This window comes from Delphinus delphis, chromosome 4 (assembly GCF_949987515.2).
Source record: "Delphinus delphis chromosome 4, mDelDel1.2, whole genome shotgun sequence".
In the NCBI taxonomy this organism is placed as follows: Eukaryota; Metazoa; Chordata; class Mammalia; order Artiodactyla; family Delphinidae; genus Delphinus; species Delphinus delphis.
Window position 1 is genome coordinate 126,247,522 of NC_082686.1, and position 12,103 is coordinate 126,259,624.

The window sequence follows — 12,103 nt, forward strand, 5'->3', positions numbered from 1 at the left end:
AAGAAGGATGCGGGCTTCCCTGGTGGCGCAGTGGTTGAGAGTCCGCCTGCCGATGCAGGGGACACGGGTTCGTGCCCTGGTCCGGGAAGATCCCACATGCCGCGGAGCGGCTGGGCCCGTAAGCCATGGCCGCTGAGCCTGCTCATCCGAAGCCTGTGCTCCACAACGGGAGAGGCCACAACAGTGAGAGGCCCGCGTACTGCAAAAAAAAAAAAAAAAAAAAAAAAAAGGCGGCTGCAAATGTAAGAAACTTGTGATGCCGCAGCAGAGGTTCCTATCTGGCCTCTTGTCTTCTCAGTGAGGTTGCAAGTAATCTATTGTGATAAGAGCAAGCAGGCCTGGGAAGAAAAGCTGTGGTTGGGGAGCCAGTTGGGATGAACTAAAAGATGAACAGCATGGAAATCCAATCTAGCTTGGTGTGCCATTGATACTTTTAAGGTTTACTTTTCTTATGAATGTGATTGTAATTTACTTTATTTAAACACTAAATTCAAGCTCATTTGGTTCTTTTGGGAGCCGCAGTTCCGGTAAATGAAAATTCATTATATAAAAAGTCATTTAGTCATTCTTTTTTTCCCATAGTTCTGTATTTCTGTCCGTTCCCTCCATACCCACAGTTTTTTATTCATCTAGTAAATGCTAATCCAGTTACGATTTTATTCTAAAAGAGAGACCCATAGTAACAGAATTATCCCTTTTTATATAGCACTCTGTAGTTTATCAGAATAGTTACAAAGTCTTAGGAAGCCTTCCCTTAAGGAACTTAAGTTCAGAAACTGGTTATAGCGTGGTGAATACAATAATAAGAAAGAAAACAAGGCCTAATACTATAACATTAGGTCAGGGAAACAAATGAAAGGAAATTATTCATTCTGCTTCAGCTGATCATTCTCATTTTAAAAGAGCATAAAGCCCAAACCACTATGTTGACTTTGAACACAACGGAAAATTTGGTTCCCTCATTGAAACAATATTCTTAAACCATGTTCTGGGATCTTGAAATAGAATACACTCTTATTTGGTTATATTTAAAACTACCATATTGGTATCTTTATTAAAAATCAGGCTATTTAAGGCAGTGGTTCTCAAACTTTAGTTTCTTTCAAATCACCTGGAGGAGTTATTAAAATAGATTTCTTGGGTCCCGCCTCAAAAGTATCTAATTCAGTAGGTCTGAGTGGACCTGAATATTTACATTTCTAACAGGCACCCAGATGATGCTGATGATGGCTCCTGGTCCAGGGACCACACATGGAGAGCTACTGATTTATTCAAACTCAGAAAAATGTAATGGCTTCCTAACATGAACCAGTAATTGTTTCTAATCCAATTACTATCATATTGACTCTTTCAGTATGCATTTGAGCTCCTATGTGCCAAGCACTGTTCACTTCTTCACAGAGGTGAAGAAGATAAGCCACCTCCCTCAAGGAGCTCAGTCTAATAGAGTTAACAGTGGTAGTATTATTTAGACTCACTTAATCCTCACAGGAGTCTTGTGGATTGGGGTATATAATCCTTATTTTAGGTTAAAAAAAATAAAATGAGGTCTAGAAAGGTAAAATAATTTCCTAGAATTCACAGTGATTACATGGAGGAGCCAGAATTTCCTGGTTATGCACTATAAAAAGTTTGTGATGATTTTAGTGGGCCACAAAAGGGATGGAATATTTGGTTCTACCTTAGGAAATCAGAAGGTGTTGCAGAAGAGGTGGCACTGAGCATCTTAAGGAACAAGTTAAAGATAGCCAGATGAATTGGAACTGTGAGCATTTCCAGCTGAGGGAAGAGTTTCTGCAAAGCCATGGAAACCTAAAAGAACATATGTTCCACAGACTGCAAATAGCTATGTAAGACCATAACACAATATACCACATGGGGTGTGAGAGGAAAGGAGACCATAGAAAGCTGAGGTCAAGGTCGTAAAGGGTTTTGTATACAAGGCTAAGAAATTTTTTAAGTAGTTAGGGTTTTTTTATTATTACTCTTCTAATTTTCATCTCTAAGCCAGTGGTTCTCAAAGTATGATTTGTCTGGCAGCAGAATTGGCATCACCTGGAAACTTGTTAGAATTTCAGGTTCCTGGGCCTGACCCCAGACCTACTGAATCTGAAGGGTGGAGCCCAGCAATCTGTGTTTTAATAAAACATCTAGATGACTCTGGTACATGCTAAAGTTTGAGAACCTCTGCAGTAGGTTGTAGGATTCTTGATAACAGCCTTCAGAGTGGCCAAAGGTGACTATAGTGATAGTAATTGTATCTGTGACTGATTTGATTCTGTTAAAGTACAGTGTTTAACAAAATTGGAATAGTAATACCTTTTAAGGGAAACATATCTTCAACATGATCCATTTATACTTTGCAAACCTGTTCCTCCATAGCAGTAAAAGAGATCTGAGTCAGGACTAGAGGTTATTATATCAGCAAAGAATAGGATGCTAATTATTGTTCCTTAGCTGAGGGAATGGTTTGGAAACTGACTAGGTTTTGTTTTAATTATCAAAAAAGAAGAAGAAGTAAACCTTTTTTAAAGGTTTTTGAGGTTTATTTGGGTTTTTTGTTTTGTTTGCTCATTAATATGTAAAACTGGTGTTAAAGTTAGCATTTAAGATATCCTATTTAAAACTGATGTGTTAAAAGAATTGAATGTATTTAAGTCATGAAATGACTAAAACTATTTCATTTTTTCCTTGACATAGAAGTAAAAAATAAAGTATAATCTAGGATTCTCAGGCAAATTCTGATCTAAATGCCTATCACTATCTTTTTTGCCAAATCATGACCAGTGTTTGGTGAATTTATCTATGTGGTGTCTGAATTGAACTTTACATTAAAGTTTATGTAGTTCTGTAGTTTTTAGTTACATGAAGCCATACTTTGCTGTCTACAAGCAGTTAAAGCCTAACATATATAAGTATTTATTAATGATCTATATATCCTTTCCAGTTATTAGGTATACAGAAGCCCCTTTTCATCTTAGCAACAGCAGCAAGAAGTGAAGTAGTATGCTGTAATTAATGTGCTTAATGCACAGATAAACAAGCTTAGTGTTTTCCACGCATTGACTCAGGATTTAAAAGTTCAAAGTCCACTGAGGCATTGACACCAGCCTCTTCATTTTACAGATGAGGAAACTGAGGTCCAGGGAAGTTAAATAGTTGATTACTGATGGTCATATAGGTAGTGAGTAGCAGAACCAGGATTATAACCAGATCTACTTAGATTATAATAAAAAAAGGCACCACTACATCAGACAGGATATTTCTGAGGCTCAGTCTGATAGAACATTGAGGGTCCACATCATCTAAAGCAAAATAGTCTTCAGATATATTAGCACCTAAATTTAGCACTACACACTAAATGAAGAGTATGTAGTAAAAGTTTTGTATAAAAGTGGTTTAAAGACCTCTTTTTGTATTGATACAGTAGATTAATATATCCGATTTATATTTACAAGAAAATCTAATAACTATTCTTTAAAGTTTACAAAAACACCAAGAAAAGGATATAGATCCTCACTACATACATGGGAAAATATAAACTGCCAAAGAGGACAATTATTCAACCTCCTGTGTCATTATCACAGAAATGATAAGGTGATATTTAAACTTGGGATGTACTTACCAGCTAGACTATTTCCAATTATTTCTAGGAAAAATTGGTCTAAACCACATACCTTAGTAGGTGATTTTTGCCAGCTAGTAAACTACAGTCAAAGCATACAGGTCTGCCAGAATGTTGAGTTCCTTGTTAACCAACCCTGCAAGTACTCCTTGCCCAAAAGCCCTCTGAATCATTTTTACAAGCCAGTTTTTAAAATTTAAAAACCAGACATTAAAATATAAAATCTGTAGTAGAAAAATCATCATCTGAATTTAATGCAATAAGTAACCACTGGAATTTCTACATGAAAGGCAATTAGAATATATAGTTGGTAAATGAAGAGATGTGGAGGGGGTACTGTTCATTCAAAATGTATCTTAAGTTCACTGAATTGAGAACTCCTGGATAGAATTGGGAGTTACTTTTTAAAGTAGCATATATATGTCATTGGCAAATTAGAAGTATTGAAACTACAAAGATTTTTACAAGCCATCTGTTTATTGAGATCATTTTCAAAATGAGAGCTCTGAGTATGAAATTCTGAGAATAGACTAATAATCTATTTTAAATTACTATTTTTGGTTTTAAGTAAAACACAACTATTTTAAGAGTTGGAAGGGAGCTTACATTTTTTAGAATAATTTAATGAAATATTCTAATTTTTTCCAGTGCATCTGGGGGAGGTGGTGTAGCCATTGACAACAAAATAGAACAAGCAATGGTAAGTAAAAATTTATAGTCCTCTCATTTCAGAGATTGTTGGGTTTCATCAGTTATAAAAAACAAATACCTAATTTCTTTAAACCAAGATGACCAGTGTATTTTTTGATAATGAGATTTGGTTGAAAATGCTAGAATGTTGAGAATTTTTAGTCTATAAATACCAGTGGAATAGATATTTCCCCTACTTGAACATGTTACATTTCATGCCATTTTGGGGAATATACATAATCAACATGCATTTGATCCCCTAAATATCTCAGCATCAAAAATAATTTAGAGACAAAAGACTAATAAAATGAAAACTTCAGCTGGAAATCTTTTCCATCCTTTGGTTATTTACAGTGACTCTTTTACTCAGCTTTAATAAATAGACTTGTTTCTGTTGATTCTGATTCTGATTTCTGCTATTACTATCAATTTTTTGGTTTTCTTAAAGATATTCTACTCATATTATTTAAAATATTTTGATTCAAGTTATTAAAACCATAGATAGATTATAAATAAAGGCCATTGGTCTCAAACTATTTTGTTTTTTAATCCTGAGGTTTTAAAGTTGGAAATTGCAGGTCACTTCATCTCTTAAAGCAGTACTATAACTAGTTTATTATCAGACAGTTTAATATCCTTTGTTCTCTTCGTCTGACGTCTAAATATATGATTTTAAACCTTTTTTTAAATTCTAATCTTATATTAATTGACAATTTAAGGAGCTGGTATTTTTTGAAATCACTCCAAACTTTGAAAATAAAATCCTGGGCTTGCTGCCCTAGTTGGGAGCTAGATTTTTTCCACCCCATCTTCCTTAGTGTCAATCAAGAAACAGTAGAAACATTAAAAGCAAGAGCAGGAAAACTATATAAATGTAGTTTAAATAAACTATATTTATAGTATAAATATAAATATATAAAACTATATAAATATAAAACTGCCTAATGTTTATAAGGCACCAGGTAGGCTAGAACCAAATAGCAACTCCTTTCCGTTTCACTCTTTTTGACATTCCTAATTTTGTTCTTCACAGGATCTGGTGAAAAGCCATTTGATGTATGCAGTAAGAGAAGAAGTGGAAGTTCTAAAGGAACAAATAAAAGAATTAGTTGAAAGAAACTCTTTACTTGAACGAGAAAATGCACTGTTAAAATCTCTTTCAAACAATGATCAGTTATCCCAACTCCCAGCCCAACAGGCCAATGCTGGTAGCACTTCTCAACAGCAAGCAGTGATAGCACAGCCTCCGCAGCCAACGCAGCCTCCGCAGCAGCCGAATGTGTCCTCAGCATAAAGCTTTCTTGCCTCATTAAGAAAAAAACTGAAAGCAATCTATCCTTGTGTGCCACTGGTGTTCTTTCCACTTTATACGAAAGCAAGTAGCCATGCTTCAGTTGTGTGTTTGGCCTTTTCAGTATTAGACAATCATTCTACAAGAGCTTTTCCTCTCTTTGAGATGTCATGCAGTGCTGTTGATGTCCAGTTTATGTCATCAGTACACAAGGAGAATAATAGATGGGGTGTATTAAAGAGAGCAAAGTTAGCATTTTACCTGGTGCGCACGAGTGGGGTCTTTTAAGAGCTTTGGTGGCTCTCCCATGTTTCCTATTATCCATGGATTTACCCTGAGCCTTCCTATTGCATTATAAATAACAGTTCATCTAAAGAGCCACTTTTCTTTCAATATCAGTAACATTTGCCTACATAAGTTTTCATTTATTTGTGTTTTATTTATTACAGGGCTGCTATTTTCATAATGTACATGAACAATGTCACAGAACTTTTTTAATTTTTTTGAATAATTATAAGTATCAGTAAAGGAATTGAAAGGCAGGATTGCATTTAATAGACGAAACGTTTAGGCAATAATTGAACAAAAGAATCCTGGCATATTTCTAACACTAATGGCAATTTACCTTCGGTATTTATTTTCAGTAGTAAAGACCCAGCTTGAATGTAAATTTTGTATAGTGTAAGTATGAAGAACATAGTGCAACTGTACAGGTAGTCACCAGTTATTGTGATATAATAAATAATTGGGCTATTTTGATGAAGAAAACTTTGTTCATTTGTTTCTACTTTCTAATAGAGAAATTGCCACGATTCCTCTGCTTTTTGACATTTCGTATGACTTTTTTTTCGGGTGGGAATAAAAAGCTGTGAAATTGTTCAACCTACTTTGTAACCAAAGAAGCAAAGCTGTGTAATGGAGTTTTGTTTTTTTTTGTTTGTTTTTTTTTTTATAATGCACATTCTTTATGTATTTTTATTTAGTGTTCTCTCGGTCACAATTTTCTTTGCTGTCTAGCATGATCTGCATGACCTATAATCTTTGAACCACTTTCGTACCTCATGTTTTTATCCAGCACTCTTATTGTAATATGTACTAGTCTGTGAACAATGTCAAATAAAAAAGAACGAACAGGTAGTATGGTGGAGCTGAGCTAGTGTACTATACACTAGTTGTAAAAAAAAAAAAAAAAAAAAAAAATAATGAAGTGAGCCATCTTTTTGTTCATTTAAAATGGTGTTTTGAATTTCGTATGCAGAAAACGTTTTGTTACATTGCAGATTTTAATGTATTTAATAAATGCAACATGCAGATTAAGTGCAGTGTATACTGAGTATTTAAATTAAAATGTACATTTCATAAATACAGTTTCAAGAGAAAGCATCATTTTGTGTATACTAACACATTAAGTATATGTCAGAAATTGATGTATAAATATATATTTTAACACATTTTCTGAAATTAAACTGCAGTTTTGTTGAAATATTTGGCTCTCATATGTGTTCAAAATTTAATTTGATTAGATTTGTATTTTCAGAGTTCCAAATATTCCTTCAATGAAAACCTATGTTATTAATGACTTAATGATGGTTCTTAAATTTTCCAAGTAAAATAATTTAAAGAATGCAAGAATGGTGAGCAATATTTGTACTCAATATTCATATTATGTCAATGACATTTAAGTAGGAAATCCTTGTCTACCAGAACTTTTACTTGAATTCAGAAAGGTGCCTGTAGAAATTAACATGCTCTGTATCTATAGCCAACTAGCTAATCAGGAGTTAATAAGAATCAATAGTTAGGTCTTTGCATTAAAAGAAGGTAAATAAGTGTTCTTTATCTAAAATTAAAACTTAAGTCACAAACTAAATGCATAAAATCAGAGTGTACATGGGATTTCCAGTTATTTTATATTCTAGTTATGCTGCAGGATATATTCACTAAAAACACAATTTTAATGTTAATAGAACTAACTAAAGGAACTAAGTACTTAGGCTTGAAGAAGCAACCTAAAGATACGAAGTAAGATTTTTTAATAGAGCCATCCCAGGTGAGCTAGAAAGTGAAACTTCCACGTTGGAATGTTAACCAAAAGGCTCACCGGGTGCACCCCTCAAGTGCGAACAGTGTGATATATAATACAGGTGGGAAAAAATGTATTAGAAAAGGTTGGGGTTTATGTGAAAATATAAATTTTGGTGTTGGGGGTAGAAAAACATTATAAATGCTAAAGTAATAGTCACAAAGGAAGTGATTAATATGCTTTAAATGGTAATTAAAAGCAATTATTACTACTTCTACATTTTAAAAAATCACAATAGAAGAGAAAACATGAATAGTTCACAGAAGAAATAAACGGCAGTTTCTAAAGCTTCACCCTCTAGTAACCTAAGAAATACAAGTTCACATTTAACAAATTATTTGTCCTTTAAATAGCAGGACCTAATGTAGAAAGGCAAGCTTTCCTGTGAACTTCTAGAAAGTAAGATGGCAAAATGTATCGAGCCTTAAAAAACTTTTCAACTTAATGACATGAGAAGATACTCAACTACTGGTGCCATGTTCAAAAAATGCAAAACTATAGTAGTGCCTGTCCTCTGCTTTCCCAACTCCCCCCCCCAACCGCCGCTTCTCTTGTATGACCCATCTGCCACCATACAACCCCAAAAATAGCTGTGAAAGGAAGCCTGTACATCCAAACCTACTCTCATGAGGCATGCCCCCAATCCAAAGTCAGGAACAAACTTAAGGGTGGGAAAGCTATGTGCATTTCAGCATCAGATATACTGTATATTTGAAAACAACATCAAGCATTCCTCCAAATGATTAGTTTAGGATCTTAAGTAAATTTCAGTTTTTCCTCAGATATTTAGGGTCTCTAGTTAGCTGGAATACTAATTTATTGAGATGCCAATTTGGGAGCACAGTCTTGTATGAATGCCATCTGTAATTTTCTCAGTGAAATGCTCATAGACCAAGGTGCCACATAAGTGTTCTGTTGGTTTACTTCAACCAACCACAAGATCATAGGTAGAAAATATTTCTGATGCGGCAATGTGTCTTCAGTACAAACCTAATTTTCCCCAAAGAAAAATCATTTCAAGTAGCTACAATGTGATTTTATAGCTTGATATACACCTCCCTCCCCCCAAGAAATAGAGCGATTGTGAGATATTAAATATATGGTTCCTCTCATAATTTTTTGTTCAAAAATAGCTGGATATTTCCGATGTGCTGAGCTAAGCATAAATAAGTATAAAAACAGGAATGCTTTACCATCAAGCCCTCAGCGATGGGTAATTAAAACTTCGATTATTCACAAAGAATTGTCACAGGTCAGAGATTAGGGTATTTCTCCAAGTTCCAAACCATAGTCACTTCTGGACGTTTAAAAAAACGGGAAGTGGGGAGGGTGGGCGCAGTATCCTTCCAATTAAAGTAACCAAAATACCTGTTCATGAGAATTCATCCTTGTAGAGCCAGAAATAAAATATCACCTAATTTTCTAGAAACCAATTTCTAAGATGGTCTGAAGTCACATATTTTAAAGGAAGATTTATAGCTCAGTGGCAGGCATTTAGTGACATGACTCAATTCTCTTCAATAATCCTTTAAAAGGACAAAGCCCAGCCCTCAAGTTTCAGAGTTTAATTAAGGATATAGACAAATGAATAGATATGATGCAATAATAAAGGCTTGTTATACACAGTCAAGGATGGCTTTGTTAGGGAAGGTTTCTTCAAGGAGGTGACACGTGAGTCTTGAAGGTCGCAAAAGTAAAAGTGCTCAGAGGCTTAAAGGAGAGCATAAGCAAAGCTCCTTGAGAAGCCACAGAACTGTTCCACAGGAGGCACGCAGGCAATGACTGTCTCACTCACCTGAGTAGTTTGGCATCAATTCGGAAAACAGGAATGATTTATTGAATGATTTTAAGCAATGGGATTGTAATCAGAATTGCATTTCAGAAAAATTAATCATTCCAGTGGCACATGAGAGGTAGTTGGAGAGCTAAAACTAGAAACTGAGAAATAATTTGGGAGAGACAAACCAGAACAGAAATGATGGATAGGCAAAATTATATAGGCAATCTTGGTTCATGAAGGAAGTTTGTCTTGAGTTCTTCTGTACCATTTTTCTCTCCACGGTGAACATTCCATTCCCAGCATCAGGTACCTGTTACTTCTTGCTCCAAGGAAAGATCAGAGAACTCCAAGTCTTAGAAAGTTTAAGACTTTTCCTTCCAACAGCCATATATCTCTATGAAACGAAAGCCTTTGTTTCCTGTTAAAGGAATTTCAAGAATTTAGCAAAGGGGTAGGGGGGACTAGAGGAGGCTTAGCTGTCCCTTTATGCCTCTGTGTAAATCCAGCCCTAAAGGTAAACCAAATTTAGTCCTTTTATAGTGGATTAGGATTAGAATGGCCCAGAAGCATGAATTCAAAGTCTGCCCCTCAGAGCTAGCCCTTCCTCCCCAGAAAGGATAATACGGGTTCTAGCCCCGCTGCAGACATTGACAGCCCGTCAGAACAGGTTTTGCTAGGCTTTAACCTTTCATTCTTTGACACAATTCAGAAGGTTTCTTTCTGCCCTATAAGCCCCCTGCGTAAGCAAAACTGGACCTTTTCTCCCACCTCCTCCTGCCTGGTAATCCATGTTTTTATTTTCTAGCAATACTAATAGTGTATTATTTAGTGATGTGTATTTGCATCCTATTTTTCCCTTTTTGAAGTTCCAGTATGCATTCCTGTTTCATATATTTCTCTACCAGTTCACAGAATTTTTAATGGTAAAATCTGTTCTTTAAATGCAAGTATTCCTTTCGTCAGTAGAGAGATTACTGTAAAGTGTAGTTTAACGATTTCCTTAGTGGTCTACAATTAGGCGGACGTGCTGTGTTCACAAATAAAAATGCTAAGTGAGGCACTATACAAAGTAAGTTAAAGGTCAGAGACATCCTCTTTTTTTAAGAGAATCATCAAAAATAAAAGCAAGACAGTCTTTCAGGATTGATAATGGTAAGGTAAGGAGCTGGTATTTTGCACTGGCACAATTTACTTGGTCACAGAATTTGTTCACCACACTTGGGTGGTGAGCTAGCTTTATTTTTCCTTCTCCTCACCAGGGGAACTGAGAGTTTAAGTAGTTTGGGGAATTTTCCCATAGTATAATGTCTTGTGTTGAGCTGTAAAACAGAGCAGGAAGTTTATGGGCTAAGGCATTACCCATGAAAGCCAAAGCTACCCCTTTGAAAGAAGGAAGGAAAAGGTGTGCTAACTCACATCATAAAAATAACTGAATTTTAAAATGCGGCAAATGTCACACTTCTACTTTCCTATAAAAAAAGTTAAGTTTACCTTCTTTATTTCCTTCTTTTGCATGTCTGAGATATTTCTGTATAACAACTGTAAAGTATGCTTGCCCACTGCAATCCAGAATGTTTTCCAGATCACAGTTCTTACTGTCATTTAACAGGCAAGCAACATACCTATACATAGATCATACCTGAGGAAGTCCACGAACAGCAAAGGAACATTTTTCTCACACTTGGGCATGGATTATCAGGTCAGTGTCTAAATCTAGCATTCCTACTTTTAAAAAAGAAAAAAATATATATATATATAAAATTTAATCAGATGGGCAGAAAAAAATAAATATGTATAATTTCGTGATGCCCCTGAAGTAAAGGTTTTGTTTTTGAGAAGCTTGAGTTTTATTTTTTATTTTATAGAAACATTGTTGAAACGCAGTTCAATTCTATTTCAGTTCAGGGTGTGCACCCTGTACTGGATGTTTGGGGATAGAAAGATGAATGAGACATGATTTGTGCACTCCAGGAGCTCATGGTCCAATGTAAAAGTAAAAGCTAGAGTGTCACATTGTTTTTTACAAAGTATATGTCACCGTTTGTGGACCTCAGATCATTTGTTGAATGAAAGGTTCTTATAAATGAACAGTAATATTGCCGTGCCACGTGATACCATTTGACATTGCCAGGAAAAAACTTTAAATCACCAAAAAGCTTTAACATCAAATACTTCTAGAAAGAGGGGAGCTGGTAAAAAGGATTCCATCTCTATGTTTAGCCTGTGAGGTGTCCCCTAAAAAAAAAAGAACTAATCTTAAAGAGAAGTTTACACATTTCTTAATACTCTGTTTGTAGATAACAGAACTGATTTAATTGAATAGAATTTGTGTGTTATGAATTACATCATCGACTGTCTCATGAGGAATACATTCATTATCTTGGCTGATAAAATCAGCTACCGTTCAATGAACCAAGTTAAGAATAACTCAGGTACCTGATGCCAAAATTAAATCTGATAAAGCTGAGAATCCAGAAACGAACACAAATATATATTGAGCAAATGATGAAAGTGACATTTCAAATCAATAAGGGAAGAATGGATTATTCAACAACTAGTATTAAGACCACATAACCACTTGGGAAAAACAATTTTAGATCTCTAACTCACAAAAATTAAATTCCAGCCAGACTA

General features: G+C 35.1%; 1 protein-coding gene across 1 annotated transcript in view; it reads left to right on the plus strand.

Annotated features, from left to right (window-relative positions):
• Positions 1–6,809, plus strand: part of TSC22D2 (TSC22 domain family member 2) — a 49,862-nt gene extending 43,053 nt beyond the window's left edge. Inside the window, exons 2-3 of the mRNA XM_060011414.1 lie at positions 4,274–4,325; positions 5,349–6,809. Coding sequence (XP_059867397.1) covers positions 4,274–4,325; positions 5,349–5,609 — 313 coding nt within the window. The 3' untranslated portion in view covers positions 5,610–6,809. The remainder of the gene's footprint in view (positions 1–4,273; positions 4,326–5,348) is intronic.
• The last annotated feature ends 5,294 nt before the right edge of the window (positions 6,810–12,103 follow it).